Raw genomic sequence first — 22,479 nt, forward strand, 5'->3', positions numbered from 1 at the left:
TGCTAACAAATGATTACAATGCAGTGTAATAACGCTAAAAAAAGGGGGGAATTACAGGTTGCTATAGAACACATAAAACGAATTCTCCCAGAATTTAAGAAGGTCATCTTAAAGGATGGGGTATCTGATGTGAAAGATAAAGTAGGAGTCAGCAGAGTAAGGCAGAAAAGTGAAAGTTTGATTCAAAAGAAATAGTGTTCTAGGCAGAGGAAACATTTTGCCCAAAGGCCTAGAATCTACAGAGAACACAGACTGTTGACGAAGCTGAAAAAAGTTTAGTACACATAAAGTATGTAGTACAAGTATGGAGGACTGAGGCATGAAACTGGTGACATACATAGAAAAGAGACTGGGAAGAACTTTGTAAGTCACATTCCATATGATCCAATTAAATGAGCTAATGCTTAAGAGGGTCTAGGACAGCTCCTAATACAAAATAAGTACCCACTAAATATTACTTTAGTGCAATCTAACTCTTAACTAACACTTTCCCCTTTTTGCCACAATTTGGAATGTGACAATATACTCACCAAAAAAAAAAAAAATTTTTTTCCATCTGGTCTTCCTTGGTTGGTTGCCAGAAAACTAGTATGTAGAGAACTTACAAATGTGTTAGGTGGTCTGTTTCATTTGTGAAATGGGAACAATAACACCAACTTTGAAAAAAACAAACAAAACAATACCAACTCTGCAGGATTACTGTTAAGGACTAGAGGAGTGTGAAGAGATCCTAAAAAGAGTGCCAGGGCACATATTAAAGACTCTCCAAAACCTCCTCAAACTTCCTATTAAGGCAGATTGGCAGACAAGCCAGAGAAAAAGAAAGCAGAAAGCTCTGGTTTCCCTTTAGGGTTATGCAGTAGGAATGCCTTAAAAATAAGATTGCTGTCGGACTAAACACTTTTTGGTAAGGAAAGATGCATACACCAAAAATGTTAAATTACAATGACCAGTCTGATGATGTGTTTATTTTTTCCTAATATGTAAGCTCTTTCAAAAAAGAAAAGTTGACCTTCCATAATTCACTTTTTTCATATTACCTTGTATTAAAGGATATATAAATATATCTGTCTTTTCCTGTGACTGTTTGTTGATATCTAGAATTCTCACATATATATAAAATATACATATATATTTTAATACAACAAATAAAAATTGGGGGGAAAAACTCCTAAATCCCATTGCTCTAAACAACTAATCTCATCTTACATATTTCTTTCCAAGTATTTTAAACACAATTAATTTGAAGGCTTTTCTACTCCATATTACACTATTCTGATTTAAGATCCAGACCAGATACTGGGTTAGCAATGTCTGAAGAGTATTTGTATTCATTTTTGTGAAAGCAAAATGGCAAACTCTCTGGGTACATTTAAAATAAGACAATTTATCATAATTTGATTTACTCTCAACCTTCAAGTAACACATCTGGGATTTTAAAAGAGGCACCCTGTATAAATTTCATACCATGTAATTTTTGTCTGATTCTAATTTGTTTTACTATCCAACTAAAACATTTATTTCTAGTTCTCCCTAATGGTCTCATTCAATAGCAGCTAAATTCTAAGAAATTTTTACTGAAATTAATCCTAATTGGCAAGAAAATATCACAATATATTTGACTAAGGAAGCATCAAGCTACATCACTTTCTTAAAAAGCAAGTTAAACAAACCTGAAATAAACCAAAGGGTAATATTAACAAAATCAAACAAAAATTTCCCATTATACAACTATTGTGAACAGAAAACCATAAATGTACTAAAGGTTAAGCCAAATTTCCCAGGGGATAAGAAGCTTAGTTCTATATAAAAAGCTTACTCTAAATATTTCAAATTAGAAATCCTTGAACATTACTAATAAAAACTATAATTCCAAAGGAGGTAAGACTATCCTTAGGACTTCTCTTGCAGACAAGGTTTGGAAAGAATTACTATTACAGAAGAAGAAAACGTCATAGATTTTACTCAGTGTCACAAGTACTACTAAATATCTGGTTAGGGTTCACATAAATGCCCTCAATAATCCCTCATTATGCCTTAGGATCAATTCATCTAAATTTGCTGAAGCTAAAACTTCAATTATCATACTATGAGTGTGATTTAACTGTGGCCTCTCAAAGACATGTCTAGCTCTCCTGGTCCCCATCACTTAAGTAAAAATGCTGAGCAATGAGCAAAAAATATACTGGAAACCACATAAAGTAAGTGTCCAAAAAATCCCAGAACTACAAAAAGAATAAATCTTTTGTTTCAAACCTTGAAATAAATATAATAAGGCAAAATCTATTAAAGTGTTTTAAATAATCTTAACTATTTAATGACTAGCCACGCCACATGAAAATAATATTCACTAACTCTCCCAACCTTTGAAGAAAATGGTAAATTTAGGCATAAAACAAGCAAATTAATCTCACAGTGTTTTCAATACCAATTAATCAATCAATTTCAATTGATCAATTAAATTTCTTAGGTAGAAATTACCCAAATATATCATTCAGCTTAAAGCTATTGTATGTGAGCATCTTTATTCATTTTCAGTAACATTTTTTTAAAAAATCTCTAGTAAAAACCTACCTTTGAGGTTCTTTGAAGTTGATCACCAACATATGTTTTACGAAACTGATCCAAGAACCACAGAATTGCAAGCTCTATTTTCTCATTAGAACACTGAGGTAATCCGGTATCCATTAAAGATATAAGCTGAAAAACTCTTTTCATGAAGGAGAAAAAAAGGCTTCAGTAAAAATTCTTGGAGAAACAACATTAAAACATTTATTGTCAATGCAATGTAATACATAATCACTGTAAAAAATGGAAAAATACAAAAGCTTATAAAGAAGATAATTTAAAACCACGTGAAATTCTACTTCTAAGATATACTACAATTTGGTCTAATTGCATCTAGTCTTTTTCCTAAAACACATACCTACATATATATGCATAGAAAGCTATAAGGACATACACTTATTATTTTACTAAAACTTTATATAGAATGCATATAACATACACATATAAATATATAATATGTATATATAGATATAAATAAACACCTATAGATATATATGCATGCATAAATACAAATTAATATCTATATCCATATAAAATTTTAGTAAAGGAAAAATGATATTGAATGTGTAGTTTTGTATTTTACCTTTTTATTAAACCTTATGTTTTTATATAATTATGTATTTGGGAGTCACATGACTCAAATATTAAAACAATCAAGAGATACACCAATCAAGTTATATCACTTTTTCAATGAATAATAAAAATTTTACCTGAAATAACTTACAAGATGATCTTAATAAAATCAAGTATTTTTTTTAAGTTGGCTCCGTGCCCAGCATAGAGCTCACTTTGGGACCTGAACTCACAACCCTGAGATCAAGACCTGAACTGAGATCAAGAGTCGGATGCTCAACTGCCACCCAGGCGCCCTAAAATCAAATATTTTTAATACAGGTATGCAACTATTATTATCAGATAATCATAAATGAACTAAAGGTTAAGTTAAATTTCCTAGAGAAAAAGTTTAACTCAATATAATGAAAAACTTGGTCTAGAATTTCCAAAATAGAAATCCTTCTATTATCTATTTTCATTAAAAATTTCTGGGGCGCCTGGGTGGCTCAGTCAGTTGAGCGTCCGACTTCGGCTCAGGTCATGATCTCGCGGTCCGTGAGTTCGAGCCCCGCGTCAGGCTCTGTGCTGACCTTTCGGAGCCTGGAACCTGCTTCGGATTCTGTGTCTCCCTCTCTCTCTGCCCCTAACCCACTCGCATTCTGTCTCTGTCTCTCTCAAAAAAATAAATAAACATTAAAAAACTTAAAAAAAAATTTCCAGTGGACGGCTTCTAAGCGCCTAGTATTAAGAAAATCTGTTTATTTTAATAATCTTTCTAAGAGCTAAGGGTACAAGTTGTTGAGGAACAGCACCTTTGTCTCCTTTTTCTAACTGCACAAAGGCATTGGTGCCTAGCCAACCCACACACTTCCTTCCATGCATGCACACAGGAACACTGTTAATAGTTTATGTGTCCTTCCGGAGATTTTTTTAACTGTATATACAGGCATATATGACTAAATATTCTCCTCTCAACTCTTTTAAACATATGAACATACACTATACTTATGGTTCCAAACCTAGCTTGTTCCATTTAATAACTGATCTTAAGATCTTTCCATGTCAGACATCAAGACTTTCCTCATTCTCTCTTGCAGCTGTTTAACATTTCATTGTAGAAATATACCATAATATTTTCAAACATTCCCCTACACATGGGCACTGAAGTTAAGAATTTTTTGCTGTTGCAAAATTGCTGCAATTAGCCATCTTATACAATCATTTCACACATGTACAGCTACAATATATGCTACTAACAGTGAAACAACTAGTTTAAAGAATATAAACTTTTATAACGTTGATGATTATTAGCATATTGCTCTCCACAGAAACTGAAACAATTTATCTATCATCAGTCTAGGAGAGTGTCTATATACACTCATATAAGATAATTCGGATGATATGAAAATTTAAAATTTATTAATATCTGAAAAATGCATCTCAGTACAGTTTTATTTTGTATTTCTGTCATGTACATGAGGTTAAAATTTTTCCGTGTTTTTAAGCCGTATATATGTCCTTTCCTGTGACCTGTTTGTTCATATCCTTTGCCAATTCTATTGGGCTCTCTTTTCTTTGCTGATTTCTAGAAATTCTTTATACACACACACACACACACACACACACACACACACACACACACATATATATACATATATTAGAAAACTGAGTCCTTTGCCTATGTGATGTGATTAATGCCATACAGAAGTTTTTGTTAGGTTTTTATTATGCAAAATTTTTATCAGCTTTTTCTTTTATGATTTTACATAATAAAAAGGTCTTCTTCCTGAATATGAGGTATTTTTATGTTTCTTTTTTTTTCTTTTTTTACATTTACCTCTGATACATTTGAACTTATCTTGAACACACCTTGTGAGATATGGATCAACATTTTTTCCCAGATGGCTACCCAGGTGTTTCAACACCATTTCTGTCTTGTATAGTCTATCTTTTGCTCACCATTTCAATTATATCCCTTATCATATAGACTAGGTTCATGTATGCATTCAGATTACTTTACTGGACCTTTTATTCTGTTCTAGCACCTAACTAAATATATCTTGATCAATTATTTTTTTCATATTATTTAACTTTTCCAAAACATTATTTTTAATAGATGTATAATATTAAGACTATGTCAAAATCTAACCATCTCATTTTGAATATAAATTCCTATTTCAGGGAAATATAACTACTTCCAAAGAATTCTACAAAGTGTCTAAGTTATAGCATATGAAGTTCTTTTAAAAAGTTAGTACTGGGGCACCTGGGCGGCTCAGTCATTTAAGCATCTGACTTTGATCTCACGGTTCATAGGTTCAAGGCCCATGTCAGGCTCCACACTGCCAGCATTGAGCCTGCTTGGGATTCTCTCTCTCCCACTCTCTCTCAGCCCCTCCCCCTCCAAAATAAATATATAAACTTAAACAAATTAAAAAGTTGGTACTTCTTGCCAAAGTGTTATGAAATAATATGATGAAAACCATTTTATGGTTATTATTTCCTATATTTATATTATTTAAAAGTAACTTTCACCTACCAAATATTTTTAATACCATTAAAATTTATGAAGGTAAAGTTACTGAAGATTACATTTAAGAATTAGGTTACTATAACCGGTTGTTTGGTTTTTTTTTTCCTAAGAAGATGTATTTGTTCTGTAATTTTTAGAGGAGTGACAAAGCTTTTAGTCTGGGTATTTTTTAATTAGCAGACTGTTGGAGTAATTTTTAAATAAATAGATATATTCAGCAAACTGTGTCTAGATCCAGGTGAGTTTTCAAGTGACTTAAACAGGCATATCTTGTTTCTGAATTCTTTATTGAGTGGGACCTCCCTTTTCCTACTCTAGCTCTCTGTTGGCTCTGTGTACTTTCTCTTGTTTACTTTTATTTCCTTTTTATAGCATACATTCCAAAATCCTAGGAAGATGTGAAACCAAAAGACAGTTTGTTGGGATGTCTTTACAACTCATATTAAGCTGGTGATTTGCATTTGCCTAAAAGGCAATGGCATCCCAGCAGGAAAGCAGGAAAGAGTTCCCAGCAGGGTACAGGATCCATTTGTCAAAGAAGTTTTGGTAGTTGTACCAGAAGTTCAGTTGCAAAAGCCTAAGGTCCAAATAACCACGGCTTACACAATATGGGTATTTATTTCTCACTCAAGCAAATATCCAAGGCAGTCCTCCAGGACTAGTTAGCCCTCCACAGTGCATCAGGGATTCAGGTTCCTCACATCTTGTTGTTACATTTGCCTCCATTCACACAATCACTTTGTGGCCTAAGATGGCTTCTTCAGCTCCACCCAACAGGTCCACACATCTGGCACACACCACATTCACTTACATCTGACTGCCTAGAACACAATCACTTAGCCATACCTAGCTGCAAGAGAGTCTAATAAATCTGGTCTTTATTCAGGTGGCCACATACCCACCATAAGAATCAGGTATTCTATTACTGCAGAAGAAGGGAAGAAGAAATGCTGGACAGCTAGTAACCTCTGCCACAGTGCCCTTCAAAGATCTGTGGCTACCTCTAAAAGTGCTTAAGAATAAAACTTGCATTATATATACAATATTCACTTCCAGTTTCACTTTATTGTCCTACACATACTGTTTCCTTTATGTCAAATTATTTCTGGTAAAGAGCATGGGGGGAATAAAAAGACAAGTATATCATTAAATAATTTCAATCCAAGTATAAAGCACAGCATTTCAAATTCAAAGAGATGAATTTTGGATAATCAGTTGTTTATATTCCCCTAGATATCCAAATAAATAAGTATTCATTTAGTCAACAAATATCTGAGGGCCTACTATGTGGCAGGTGTGTATCAGGAGTTCAGAATATAATTAAACAAGACATATATATTCTCAGTCCTCCAGAAACCTATCGTCTATGCAGGGAAAGACATAAAATAAGGAATTAAAGAATGACAAGTACTATCATAAACAGTATAAAAAAATTGGGGAAGATTCTTAACATTCTAGGATGGAAAACGGCAAAGAAAGAGTGTGTGGAGAGAAAGGAGAAAACATGTGTAACTATCCAGAGAGGGCAGAAAAGGCATGGCTCAGTTCAGAGCTAAGGAAAGTTCAATATGGCTACAAAGCAGTCAGATGAAACTAATGAGACAGGCAGGAGCCAGATTATGAACCTGATGAGCCATGTTGATTTTAACCCCAGTAGCAATGGAAAGTACTTGGCTCAGAGTTTGAGCAAAGCACCGACCTAATCAGATCTGTACTTCAGATTCAGGAAGCCAGAGAGGAAGCAAGGTGTCCACTTAAAACTGTAGCATGAATCCAGGTGAAAGATGATAGGAACTACAACAGCAGGGGCTGGAAACAACTGGACTAAAAGGCATAACTAGAACGTAGAGCTGACAGTATTTGAAAATGAAGACTACATGGATGCTGGTGAGAGAGAAAAAAGGAAAAGTTAAGAATAACTTCCAGGATTCAGACTTAGGCAATCGAGCGGATGGCAAGGAGACACGCGAAGAGGTCAGGGCTGGGAGTGGATAGAAGAGAGAAGTTTAATGTTAGCCACTGAATTGAAGACAAATGTGAAACAGAACATGCAAGTGAAACAGTTCAACAGGTATCTGGAAGTTAGAAGATAACAATGACTGCAACACAGAATCACTGAGCAATGCTGAGGGCTCAGCTGAGGTGAAAACTGGCATTCTGATTGACAAACGGTACCTGTATAGAGGTATGCAATTCTTTTGTTGTTATCACTTAACGGGTTAGAGAAAACTCTGAATTCCTTCAGGGTTAAGGTTTTGCCAGGCAGTTGAGGTAAAAATACAACGGTGAACAAAGCAGATAAAGCTTATTCCTTTCCTTACACTAGTGGAATGAGCAAATAAACATAAGGGGTAATAAAGACTAGGAAGAAACTAAACTAGGATAGGGTGTTATTATAGACTGGGAAATCAGAGGAAGAGACAGCTGCATATAGACCTACTTGACTGAAGTGAAGGAGTACCCTATAAACATCTGGAAGAAAGCATTCCTAGCAGAGAAGTGCAGAGGCCCTAAAGTGAGAACATATTGGTAATACTCAAATAGCAAGGAGGCCCTTGTGGTTGGGCTGAATGAGAAAGAGGAGGAAATGAAGTCAGAGAAGTAGTACAAGAGGCTCTGAGCCCTGGCAAGGACTCTGGAATCTGTCACGTGTGTGACAGGAAGCCACTGGAAGCTTATGAACAGAGTAGAGCACCACGATCTAATGGGAAAGAAGTTGAAGTCATCCATACGACAGCAGAGTCTGAGAGAGAGAACAAGACTCCGAGCTAGCTGCCAGAGGTTTCATGAGTAATGAGGGATGACTTGGAGAAGAACAGGCCAGAGAAGTGAGGAGAGACGGGGGCGGGGGGTAACTGAGAAGAATAAGCCTAAAAGCAGCAGTCGCTCTATTAGCACGAGCAAACTGAGAAGACACAGGATGAATAAAACACAGTCTCTGGGTAATCACTCAAGAGGGTTACATTCTGGTAATGAGGAATGAAACGGAAATGACTATAAAATTATCTTTATTTAATTAGAATTGCATGGCCTGAGCACAAATATATTTATTTGCCAAGTTAAAGTAGCATATTTAAATATGTTAAAGTAACATGTTTTAATTATAATTATCACAATATTGGGAGCTTTTATGAATATTAACCTTTTCCTGATAAAATAGCATATAGGTTTCTGGCAGAAGCTTCACGGTCTTCTAATTTAGTATTGTTCCCCCAGGAGTTAAAAAGGTATCATGTAACAATACACAGAAGGCAACAGTATTACAGTTCCAGTTACTTGGAACTTCTTCATATGAAATTGATATTTTAAAATTCTACATAAAACCACATTCTTATTTAATTTAAAATCTCAACATTTCACAACAGATACTTATATTTTTTCTATGCCCCACCTTGATCTTGAATCTGCTTAGCCCTGTTTACATACACACCAACCTCACCACTACCTCTCACCCCATCCCTGGCCTCAATCACTTGTCTTTTGGCTCCAGTAAGATTCACACACTTCCTGCAGTTGTAAATCTTTACCCGGGGAAGAGGTAAGGCCTAGAACAGCTCTAGCCCCTACCTCCCACCCCAACAGGACCAACAGAAGCTCTGGCTTCCCCAGCGATACCTCAAAGAGGCCAGGGAACACAACTATGAAGTATGAAAAGGTTGAGCACCCCGGGAGTAGACACTAACTAGTAAGAAACGGGACACAGAAATAAGCAGACAGAAAAATGCCTTGCCCTTAGCCCCCCATCCTGCCACCACCATGAACTGTTTTGAAACACATTGGTCCATGCGGCCTCTGGGAAAAACTCCTGTAACAGCAAGCAACAAGGTCTGTAATGTACCATCTTATACACTTGTTTCTCATTATTCATGGTAGTTATGTTCTCAAAAGGCATTATGAAAACTGTATTAGTCAATACTGAACCACTGTGCTCCCAGAGGAAATACAGGGTTAGGTTCCTGAGGAATACTGGTGACAATGTTTTCATTAACCAATCTAACAAATAACCTTGTTTTATGTGTGTTTCTCTTTAAAGACATCTTATTTATTAATATGTATTGTTGATCATTAACATTGAACTCACAGCTATTAGCACAACTTGGACCTGAATGAGGCTTACTTAATATACGTATTTTTTCTGTAAGGTACTTTACAGCTTTTTTGTTGTGCTTAGGAACATCAGACAGCACTTCAGCACTACATTGGGGACCACTGTAAATAGTAAAACCACCAACAAAATGCACAAAAACGTGAGAAATATGGCACTAAACAGACAATGTAAAGGACACTTATTTACAGTGTTAGAGTATGAAATAAGAAGGCAAAGCTGGGAAAATGGGTATCAGGCAACTCAAATTTCCACGCACATACATATCCAAAAATGACTGCAGTAGCACCAGAAGCGTTGGTTTGGGGGTTACAAATAAACTTTAGCAAGTACACAAATTTGGAAAACTGGAATCTGTGGATGAGGATTATTGACTGTATTCGTTTTCTCCTATTCTCTCAATTTTTCTTTTCCTTCATTTTTCCTTCCTTGAAAATGCACCTTTCTCCCCACTCTTCAATAAAACCTTAGACCATAATCTTCACCTAATGCTTTGTTTTCTAGGGAACGGCTAAAACACAAATCAAATATTAAAGTTAAATATATTTGTTGCTTAAAGAAAAAATTAAAATTTTCTACTTGGCAAATATACACCTGCTTTTGTTTATTTCCTTGGCAAATATACCTGCTTTTGTTCATTTCCTGTTATATATTTCTCAGGAAAATAATGCCAGTGGGTACTTCTCTGCTTGATGATGAAAACTTTTAAAAAATCAAACTATAGCAAAAAGTATACTTACTTTCTACTTTATTAAACATGTAATGTTATATTAAAAGACAGCACGGAGGCAAATTATTGACTTTGTTTAAAATTAACCAAAGCATTTTAAGAATGCCCCAATTCATATTTTAAAGTTATTCTGTATTGGAAATAATGAATCTTAGAAAAGCTGAAAATATTTGTGTTCCATTCAGACTCCAGTTTCACTGCAAAGGGTTAGTTTAAAGGTAGAAAAGAATATGGAATGAAGAGAAATTTTCTGTTCAAAATGGCAACAAATTTATTAAACAGTTAGGAATATATTTAAGATTAGTAAGGAAGGAGAATGCCACAACCAGGTATAATAATTTTAAGAACTTTGCCACCGGGTGGTGGCAAAACTGGGGTGACATACATCTGGGCAAAAAGCAATGGATAGTCAATTGTCCAACAGAAGCTTTGTTTATGATTGTTGACAAGATTTTTCACCTCATGACCGTAGCCTTAGTAAGAAGCAATGAATTACTTGCCTTATATTTCTATTCTACACTGAGGAAAACAGACTTCCAAGATCAGTGGAAAAGAATGAAAAGCCTAGAAAAAGACCTAAAATTTTCATGTAAAGATATAAGCAGCATTTCAAATGTGTGAAGGATGAGGTTCACATTAATTGGTTAACACTATGTAAACTCTGGAAAAAGTATATAAGACAAATGTCAAATATATTAAGAATTAAATATAAAAAACTGAAACCATAAAAAAACTAGAAGAAAACATAGGTGAGTATTTTTATTATCCAGGTGTGGAACAACTTTTCTAAGCATGACCAATGGAGAAAATATGAAGGGAAAATTTCATAGATCTGAACATATAAATATTGAAATCCAGTAAGAAAGAAATTTCTAAAACAAATTAAAAACATGGAGAAAACATTTTCAAAATAAATAGCAAAATATTAAGATCTTTGATATATACTGAGTTCTTATAAACAAATTAGGAAAGATAATCACAAAAGAAAACTAGCTAAATGGTACAATCTATACATATTTAAAAATCACAGAGAAAATACAATTGGGAAAAATAGGAATGGAAAAGAATGTTTGACATCACTTGTAACCAAAGCAATACAAAATTAACACAAGATATTTGCTGCTATCTGGGAAAGATAATCCTATTATCTAGGGTTCAACTGCAGAAAATATGGTTAACTCTCAAAGCCTTTGAGTTCAGAGAATAAACTAGTATTGAAACTCTTTAACACGCTGTAGACCATTCCACCAACTCTACAGCCTTTAGGAATTAACTCTAATGAAATTATTTTGATCTAAAAGAATATTCACCTCAAAGCAGTTTACATTGAAGAAAAATTGGGAAACAACCTAAAATTCCCAAGACCAGGGTATGTTTAAATTAAGGAACAGCTTAGAATATTTAATGTCTAGGTAAAATCACAATATTATGCTTGATTTTTTAAAAAGAGAAGTGTCTGTGGGGCGGGGGTGGAGCAGATGGCGTTTGGTAATATAGCACTTACCATTTGCCAGACATTGTTCTCAGCATCTTAAAAATATTAACTCATTTAATCCTTATAATAGCCCAAAATGAATTAGGTATTATTGTCCCCATTTTAGCTTACAAAACAGTATTCTAGTATAATTTTTGTTTAAAAAATGTTGGAAAAGACACATGAAATGTACATATACCCTCAAGCATTAATTTAAAAAATTCAAAGGTCTTTAGCAAAATGACAGTAATAGTTACCTTCAAATTAATCTATGACTTTTCTTTTTATTTGAAATATTTAAGTGTCCAATAAAAACACATATGACTTTGTTATAAAGAAAAATTTTATTAAAAAATAAATTAAAATATATAGAAAACCAACTCACGTGTATTATTCACATGTAGGAATTTTCCTCAGTGTTAAGGCAAGTAATTCATTGCTTCTTATTAAGGCTATAGTCATGAGGTGGAAAATCTAGTCAACAATCACAAACAAAGCTTGTATTGGGTAACTGACTATCCACTGCTTTTTGACCACACGTATATCACCCCAATTTTGCCACCACCCAATACACACCAATTTAGCAAGCTTTGTCAGATCCTAAGAAACAAAAAGCAACTTAAACCTTCATTTAGACGCAAGTCTAAACACTATTTAGACGCAAGTTTAAAGTATATTTGACTATAACACTTATTAGAGATTTGACTTCTACAAATCACTTAACCTCTAACCTCTATTAGTTTTCTCACCAGTAAAAAAGAAAATAATACCTTCCTCAAACGGCCAAGTACAAAATGTTTTATCTTATAATTCCAGTTCAATAATAACTAAATTTCTTAACTACTTAGTAAATTTCTGTAAGTTTTATGGCCAGCACTTACCGACAGGATAATTCTCCATCCATAGCATCATGTTCATCTGTACTGGTATAGGTTAACCTTCCTCCAACAACTGTCCCAACTAAGTATACCAGCCATGCAAGACGTCCTAAAACATAACAGGAAAGAGAAATGTTTAGGAGGTATTTATAGAAACAATGTTTATATTGCAGAAAATTCTGAAATTGGCAAAGTGATCTATTCTTCCAAACAAATGATAAACTACTGTGAACTCAGTCCTTGACAGAGAGTGGAGTGAGTTTTAAGTTTATCAAGGCAGCATAACAGTAAAAATTACAGATTTTACAGAGTTAAAGTTATGTTCAAAATCCCAGCTCGAACAATTTATGTGATCTTGCATAAGTTACTTACCCCTTTACACATTAGGGTTTTCATTTGAAAAATGGAGAAAATAATGTCTACCATGAAGACTTACAATTAAAATTAAATTGGACTAACAAAACACCTAAAGTAATGTGTAGAACCAGGGCTGTAAGTAAGTACTAATATAATCCACAGACCAGCATCTTTTCTGGTCACTGACCAAACATGGTCAATGTTATGATAATACCAGCCTGATCATTTTTAGTATTGTCCCTGTTTGAACCTAATAGATGGTAATAAATTTATCGCCTTTGTATTTTGTGCATAACTTTTTAAAATACAAGACTGTTGTATTTTATGCATAACTTTTTAAAATCCAAGATTGTCACCATTCAAATCACATAGTCTGACAACAAAATTAACTTCACGGGCAATACTAGCAAGGACTTAACTAACTATAACAGTGGCATGCATGGCATCTACAGTTTTCACAAAATTGAGTAATTCAGAAATGGAGGTACTTATTGAATGATTTTTATTTAAGGCATATATCATTTTACAACTTAGAAGCACTGATCCATGTGTCAGATTCTCCAAAATTTTCAAGACCTTTATGAACAATTAACAACATACCAGTTATCTTGCTAAAAAGAAATTTTGTGCTATTCTTAGGGACTGATTCTTCAAAGTTGACCGGGTTATTGCACAATACCAAAATCAATTATGTTCCTGTATTGAGAAACAAATCAATTATGTTCCTATATTGAGAAACCTTCTCAAGTGAACTAAAGTTCAAGGGTATTAACTTGAATAGTCTTATGGATGTCTTTGCCTGTTGGAAGACTTAGGAAGGATAAATTCATGTAGAAAAAGAGCACATTCTTTCTATATTTCTGTGAATACTAGCCATCATTACTCTATAACTGATCAATCCCCTCTAACTTCAAGAGAGACATCAGCCTATTGAGGTGACAAACATCCTGTAAGTTAGAAATATAGCCTGGCAAAAATCCACATCCCCTATTGTATTATAAAACGACAATGAATAAATCAGAATAGACCCAATTATGCAGGCTGGGACATAAACAATGTGAAACAGATTCAATAGGAGACAAAAACACTAATTTGATCAAGTAATTCATAAAACAGACTCAAGCCTCAAGATACACACAATTAATTTTTAAAAAGTAACAGAACAAAAAGCCCATCTAGGAAGCTGAAGGTACTAAGAAAGTTGCCTATGTACTCAAAATTGTTTTATGATTAACATAAAAGTCTATTAGTAACACATGCTATCCCCTGATGACCCTACTTCTGTGGGTCCTCTCAAGTGATCTCTCTTCCACACTTCTTGTATCTCAGGCCTACAACATGGAGGTGTTCTTGACGTTCCTGATGTCTATTTCCAAAACATTCTCCCTCCATCAAAAGCACTCAGCTGACATCTTATGTCATCAAACTATACTACCAAATATCCTTTCTGGCTGCAATGATCTACTCTCCCTCAGGTTATTTTCCCTTACTTTTTGAAGGTGTTCATTCCTGGCTTGCTGTCACTCTTTCCAACAAGACTTCTATTATAATCAGTAGTGGCTTCAACATATACAAAGATGAATCTTCCAACACTAACAATCCTTCATTCTACTGGGAATCTCCAACAGATGAACCTATCATTTTCTTTAACAACTTTACTGAAATATATAATTCACATACCATACAATTCATCCACTTATAAAAGTCATTGTTTTTAAGTAAATTCACAGGGTTGTACAACCACCACCACAACCTAATTTTAGAACATTTCATCTCTCACCAAAGAAATTCCACTCCATACCCCTCAATTCACCCCCATCCCTAAGCAACTACTAATCTACTTTTATGTCTCCTCAGATTTTTCCCATTCTGGACATTTCATGTCAACAAATCATATAACATGTAGCTTTTGTAACTGTCTTTTTCACTTAGCACAATGTGTTCAAAGATCATCCATGTTGTAGTTTGTATTGGTACTTCATTTTTTATAGCCAAACAACATTCCATTGTTTGAACTTATGGTTGCCGGTGGGGTGGGGTGGGGGGTGTTGAAGGACAAGCAAGATGGGTGAATGGGAGGGGGAAATAGAAGCTTCCAGTTATGAAATGAATAAGTCATGGAAATAAAAGGCACAACATAGGGATTACAGTCAATGATACTACCATAGTTTTGTATGGTGACAGATGGTAACTACACTTGTGGTAAGGATACCATAATGTATAGAAAAGGTCAATCACTATGTTGTATACCTGGAACTAATGTAACACTGTGTATCAGCCATATTTTTAAAAAATTCCATTGTTGGACATAGCACATTTTATTCATCTATACACCAGCTGATGGGCATTTGGACTGTTTCTACCTTTTGACTTTAAAAATAATGCTGCTATTTACAGAAACAGCCCAGTGTCTTGTCCATGATATAGATAGATAGATAGATAGATAGATAGATAGATAGATATAGAGATATCTATATATATATAGATAGATCTGTATATATATCACACACACACACACACACACACACACACACACACACAAAATGGAGTATTACTCAGCCATAAAAAATGAAATGTTGACATTTGCAGGGACATGAATGGAGCTACAGAGTATTATGCTAAGTAAAATATAAGTCAGTCAAATACCACGATTTCACTCATGTGGAATTTAAGAAACAAATGAACAAAAGGGGGGAAAAAAGACAGGCAAACCAAGAAACAGACTCAACTATAGAGAACTGATATTTACTAGAGGAGAGGTGGGTGGGTGGTGGGTGAAATAGGTGATGGGATTAAGGAATGAATACACTTGCTGTGATGAGCACCGGATGTTGTATGTAAATGTGGAAACACTATATTGTATACCTGAAACTAAAATTACACTGTATATCATCTAACTAGAGTTTAAATACTTAAAAAAATAATGCTGCTTTGAATATTTGTGCACAGCTTGTATGTGGATAATTTCTCTTGGGTATACCTAGAAATGGAATTACTGAGTCATATGATACATATATTTTTAACATTTTAAGGAATGGCCAAACTGCTTTCTAAACCAGCATTACCACCAGCAATATATGAAGGTCCAAATCCTATCAACACTTGTTATCATCTTTTTGATTATACCCATCCTAGTGAGTGTGAAATGGTATCTTGTAATTTTAATATATCCTTTCCTGATGACTAATGATGTTGACCATCCTCACATATGCTTACCAGCCATTTGCATGTCTTCTTTGGAGAAAGGTCTGTTTAAATCCTTTGCTCATTTTTAAATTGAGCTGTTTATCTTTTTTTAGTATTGAGCTGTAAGGGTTCTTTATATATTATAGATACAAGTCCCTCATCAGATATGAAATTTGCAAATATTTCCTCCCATTCTCTGGCTTGTGTTTTCACTTTCTTGATGGTATCCTTTGAAACATTCTGAGATTTTTAATTCTGATGTCAAAATTTTGAATTTTTCTTTTGTCACTTCAGCTTTTGGTGTCACATTTAAGAAACCACTGCCCAACCCAAAGTCATGAAGATTTACTCCTATGTTTTCTTCTGAGTTTCATAGTTTTAACTCTTACATTTAGGTCTATGATTTATTTTTACTTAATTCTTGTATATGGTGGGAGATATTGGTCTTATTCTTTGCATGTAGTATCCAATTGTCCCAGCACCATTTGTCAAATAAACTATTCTTTTGTCATTGAATTGAATTTGCCACTCTTGTCAAAGAGCAATTCATTATACATTGAAGGATTTATACCTGGACTCTCAATTATATTTCACTATTCTAGTGTCTATCTTTATGCCAATTCCACACTGTCTTGACTACATTTCCTTTTTAATAAATTTTGAAATCAAGATGTGTAAGTCCTTATACTTCATTCTTTTTCAAGCTAATTTTGAATATTCTGGGTCTTCTGGATTCCCTTATGAATTTAAGGATCAGCATGTCAATTCTTGCGCTGAGGCTTGCTGGGATTTTAACAAAGATTGTGTTGAATCTATAGGTCAATTTGGGGAGTACTGCCGTCTTACCAATATCAAGTCTTGTGATCCATGACCACAGGTGTCTTTCCACATAGTCAGATCTTTAATTTCTTTCAACAATGCTTTATAGTGGTTGGTATATAAGTCTAACCCTTTTTTTTAAACTTATGCCTATGTAATTTATTCTTTTTTGATGCTATTTTACCTGAACTTATCTTCATTTTTGATTAATTGGTAATATATAGACATGTTATTGACTTTTGTTTACTGATCTTATATCCTGCAACTTTGCTAATCTCTTATTAGTTGTACTAGTTTTTTGGGATCTGCCATTTATTCAGTCTCTTACAAACTTTATGTCTTCTCTACCCTGCTTACTTAGCTTCAGTTCTATGCTCAATCGTTATAATCTATGCCTTATACCACTTCAATTCCTCTCTTGCTCTGACACACTCATCTTACAAACCCATGACTGTTTAAATCCAATTCCCTACCTAGTCTTTGCCTATACTTACACAGCTTAATATAACTAGAGAAAGATACAACCATGTTGACCAGCCTCACTTTGAAGTCACCTTCTCAGTAAGGCCTTCCGTTGCCACCCTATCAACTTTTAATACCTACTGTAAGTAGCACACCTTCCAGACAACCATCATCAATTCCTTCTCTCCATGTATGCACAAGCCATCAAAAAGTGGAGTTTATTCTTCCAATTCTTTATAAGTGTATGCTGGATTGTGACCGCTTTGACCAAAAGAAAATGGTGGAAGTGACATTATTCCAGTGCTGGGATTAGTCTTTACAAGAACCAACAGCTCTTCCAGTCTCTTAGGGAATGTTCACACTGGGGAAGCCAATCACCATGTAAAAAGACCACATACCCTGAGAACATCATACTATTAAGAGGCCCAAGCTAGCAATGCAGAGAGAAAAACGCCAGTGAGAGACTATTCACCAAACATTCCAGCCCAGATACCAGACTTGTGAGTAAAGAATCATTCAGGTGACTACAATGCCAGCTGTCATCTGATTACAATGCCTGAAAGATCCCAAATGAGAATCATCCAGCTAAGACTTATGAATACCAGAGAACACTGAGAGATCATAACAAAATGACCATTATTTGATAAACTACTAAGTTTTGGTAAGTGATAACCAGAACATAATCTGCCAACATTTCATACCCTTCTTCTCTGCTTCATTGGTTTTATTTTTAGTACTTATCACTTTCTAATGTATCTTAGGTATTTATCTTGCTTTGTTACCTGTCTATTCCAACAGAATACCAACTGCATGATAACTGTGATTTTTTTTTTAATTTTTATTTATTTATTTTTTTTGTCTGTTGCACGTCCAGAGCCTAAAGCAGTGCTGGCACATTGTAAGTTATCAACAGACATGGGTTACTGAATTAAGAAATCATTACATAAAAAAAAAAAAGAAAGAAAAAGAAATCATTACATAGAAAAGATAGCATGAAACAGGCAAGAACAAGTTAACATTTTATTATCAATTTAGTAAACATTAAAATGTAGAGTCCTTACTAAAAATGAATGTTAATGGTAATTATATTTTTATTGCTTAAATAAGACAAAAGCAATTTCTTCTCAAAGCATACTCAATCCAAGATGCAATGAAGTCTATCTTCTTCATTTGCAGATTCTCTTATCTAAAAATTTGTCAACTTGGTAAAGTTTATTTGTAACTCCAAAAATACTTGTGACCATTCATGTGTAAGTGGACAACAACAAAATCTAAGCTTCCCAATGTGTACATTCCAAGCTTAGGTAAAACAAAGCAACACTCTGCTTTCTTGTTTCATCTTTCATACTATAAACAAGTAAGTATTCTTTCATGGTCTTTTTGGTGCCCAATTTTTTTATACTCAAATTTGTGCTTTCTGTTGGTGATTTTACTATTTAAAATACTGCCCAACAATAGTGAAGTGCCACATGGTGGTCCTATGTGAAAAAAGTCTGTTATGTGCCTCATAGAGAAAATATATGTGTTAGATAAGCTTCATTCAGGCATGAGCGCTATGGCTATGAGTACAATGTTAATGAATCAACAATATACATTAAACAAGGTGTTTTAAAACAGGAACACATATAAAACAAGGTTATATGTTCATCAGCCAATGAAAATGTTGTGACCAGGGGCTGCAGGAACCTAACCCCATATCTACCCTAGAAACAATAGTTTAATATTTGCTAATTCAGTGTTAACAGCAATGTTATAGATCATAAATTCCAAATAAGGAGATTTGACTATATTTCTCAGAATCTTACAGAGGTCATTATTAATAGATTATGCTGCAACTGTGCATGGGACATACGCATTTTGAGTAATGGATGTGAATCTGAAACACTGCAAGCATAATTTTTGGTGAGTACAGTGCAATAATTTACCTACCCAATGGGAGTCATTATTTAAAAAATATCCTACTGCAAATTTTTTCAAAATGAAAAATATTATTTAAGTATAAATAATAACCTTCTTTATATGCTTTATCAATTTAGATATTCAGAGACTGGTTTTTCATTTATTTATTCATTTTTATTTATTTGTTTTTTATTTGAGAGAGAGAGCACGAACAGGAGAGTGGCAGAGTGGGGCTCAGTGCAGAGTCTGACACAGGACTCAATCTTTCGACCCTGGGATCATGATCTGAGCCGAAATCAAGAGTCAGACACTCAACCGACTGAGCCAACCAGGCACCCCACAGATACTTGTTTTTCTTTTTTTTTTCTTTTTTTAAATGTTTATTCATTTTCTGAGAGAGAGAGAAAGAGAGTATGAGTGGGGGTGGGGCAGAGAGAGGGAGACACAATCTGAAGCAGGCTCCAGGTTCTAAGCTGTCAGCGCAGAGCCCAATGCGGGGCTCAAACCCACAAACCACAAGATCATGACCTGAGCCAAAGTCGGAGGCTCAACCGACTGAGCCACCCAGGCGTCCCTAGATACTGGTTTTTCTTAAAGCAAGCTTGACTATTACTAAAAATAATAGCAAACATTTACATGGTATTTTCCATGCACTAGGCAATATTTTAAACATTATCTATTACCTATATTTATATCCATTTAATGTCACAAATATTCCTATTAAGTACAGCGGAGCTATGATTCCCATACAGACAATGGAGTTCCAAGAGTTCATTCTCATACCATTAGGAGATACTACTTCCTCTCAAGATCGATGAAAGGGAATACTCAAACACCACCGTTGACAATTAGCTGGACCACAATGATCCAATAATATCTTACGAGCCAAGAATCTCTCGAGTTTTTATTTAACACATTTTAATTCCTAATCCTGAATTTTTTCTGTCTCCAAATTTTAATCACAGATGAGACTGCATCTGCTTTTGGGATCATGTCTAGGGTCTTTCATACTTCCTTTGATTCCCAAACTGCCCGCAATAAAACCAAGTATATGTGACACATGAAATAAGTATGTTTAATAATTAAACTTAAAATAAGCAAACTTATTTTGGAGGTTTATCACTAAAGTAAACTCAGAAACATCTGCTTATTAGCTCTTGATAAAAACAAGCCTACTTGAAAATAGTCAAAGAATTCCTCATGCATGTAATTTTTATATCTCTCTGTTGAAATATCAACATTAAAAAATGAAGGCAGTACATTTTAGCTACCAAGAGCACAGGCTGAGTTAAAATCCTGCCTCTACTATCAATAAGGTAGTTACTTAATTTCACTTGGATTTAATGCCCTCATCTATAAACATGAGGGTGATACTTACACCTGGCTCTCAGGCTTGTGACAAACACTAAATAATATTTTTCATAAAAAGTGGTCATAATAATATTCACTATAAACGCTCAGTACCTACTGGCTGTTATTACTATTATTATGTTTATAAAAATAGCCATCCCCTTTTTAGTTCTTCTGTATCAAACCTACAAAAACCAAAACATACCAATGCTACATTTATATGTTCTTCTGAGTTTTACTTTAGAAGCTGCTCAAGAAAATTAAGTCACACAATTTTTAAGAGCTTTTCCTCTCTGCCAAAGAGGCTTATTGCAATTAAAGCTAGTTACCATTAGCCATATATACTTTCTTAATGCCATTTGTAAAACAAACACAAAAAAACTGTAAAGTAAAAAAATATATATATTCCAAGTAAAACACATTCATGTACTTTCCTATGTGGCACGTTCTGCTATAGGGATATAACTAAATAGGTGTGTGTCTGGGGTAGGCTGAAAAGGAAGAGAATCCATGCCCAAAGGATTGAACCTAGTGAGAGACAGATAACGGGGAAAAATGATTTCTTCAGTGCAGCTGATGAGTATCACTGTCCAATAATAGAAAAATAAAAGATACTAAATACAGGACATGAATTTCTCAAATTTAAGTTTTTTATTTTTTAATTCCTTTTATTCTGTGACTTTGAAATTAAGGCTTGTATATCAAAACATGCTATGCAGAAATAGCATGAGATCAATTGTGAGTATTTTTTTTTCTGAAATTATGGTAAATTCTGAATGGAGGTTTGTTTATTCAGAGGAAAAATAAAATGTTTATTCACTCTCCTTGTTTTTGGAAACAGTGACTTCTATTATATACAACAAACAACAAAGCAGGCATTTCTTAACCTTAGAAACTTAACCACTGCCTGAATAAATTAGGATTAGTGTTAGAAATCAACAACGGAATATAAAGGCATTATTTTTAAGCTATCAAACATAATTTTCATATTTAACTGACTGAGAAGTAGTATTTCTCATACACATCCTTTCCCTAAACCTCAACAATTTTAGACTGACAGTATTCAAAATAATAAATGGTACTTTGGTTACAGAATTCTGTCCACAAAGTTTAAAGAACCATGTAAATCCGTAAATCGAAATTACATTTAGAAATTTAAATATCCAATAAACAAGTTTCATATCTACACATTTGTTTTGAATATCATCTTTATAATGAGACTAAATTTCCATTATAATTTTCCATTTTTCTATTTATTCTGAAATGTTCAGGGCACTTGTTTTAGCAGCTGTTCAAGCAAAGAACATTTTTTCCTTTAACAAAATAATTATTGCTGTAATAATCTGTAATTATGGTTTATAACTGCAATAATCCCAAAGAAATCAGTCATTACCATAGATCACAAGTAATCGTTAACTACTGTTAATGACCTATTTCTTAGGGATTATTGTTTTTGTAAACCATGACCATATCACCACAAATATGGAAGAGCAAGACAATATAATACAAATGAGATCATAATATAATAATAAACTTATTTTGTAACATTAAAAGCCATTAAGC

General features: G+C 34.1%; 1 protein-coding gene across 1 annotated transcript in view; it reads right to left on the reverse strand.

Annotated features, from left to right (window-relative positions):
- Window positions 1–22,479, reverse strand: part of RANBP17 (RAN binding protein 17) — a 339,468-nt gene that overhangs the window by 262,587 nt on the left and 54,402 nt on the right. Inside the window, 2 exon segments of the mRNA XM_030327670.1 lie at window positions 2,575–2,710; window positions 12,847–12,952. Of these exon segments, the coding sequence (XP_030183530.1) occupies window positions 2,575–2,710; window positions 12,847–12,952 (242 nt within the window).

This window comes from Lynx canadensis, chromosome A1 (assembly GCF_007474595.2).
Source record: "Lynx canadensis isolate LIC74 chromosome A1, mLynCan4.pri.v2, whole genome shotgun sequence".
NCBI classification, from domain to species: Eukaryota; Metazoa; Chordata; class Mammalia; order Carnivora; family Felidae; genus Lynx; species Lynx canadensis.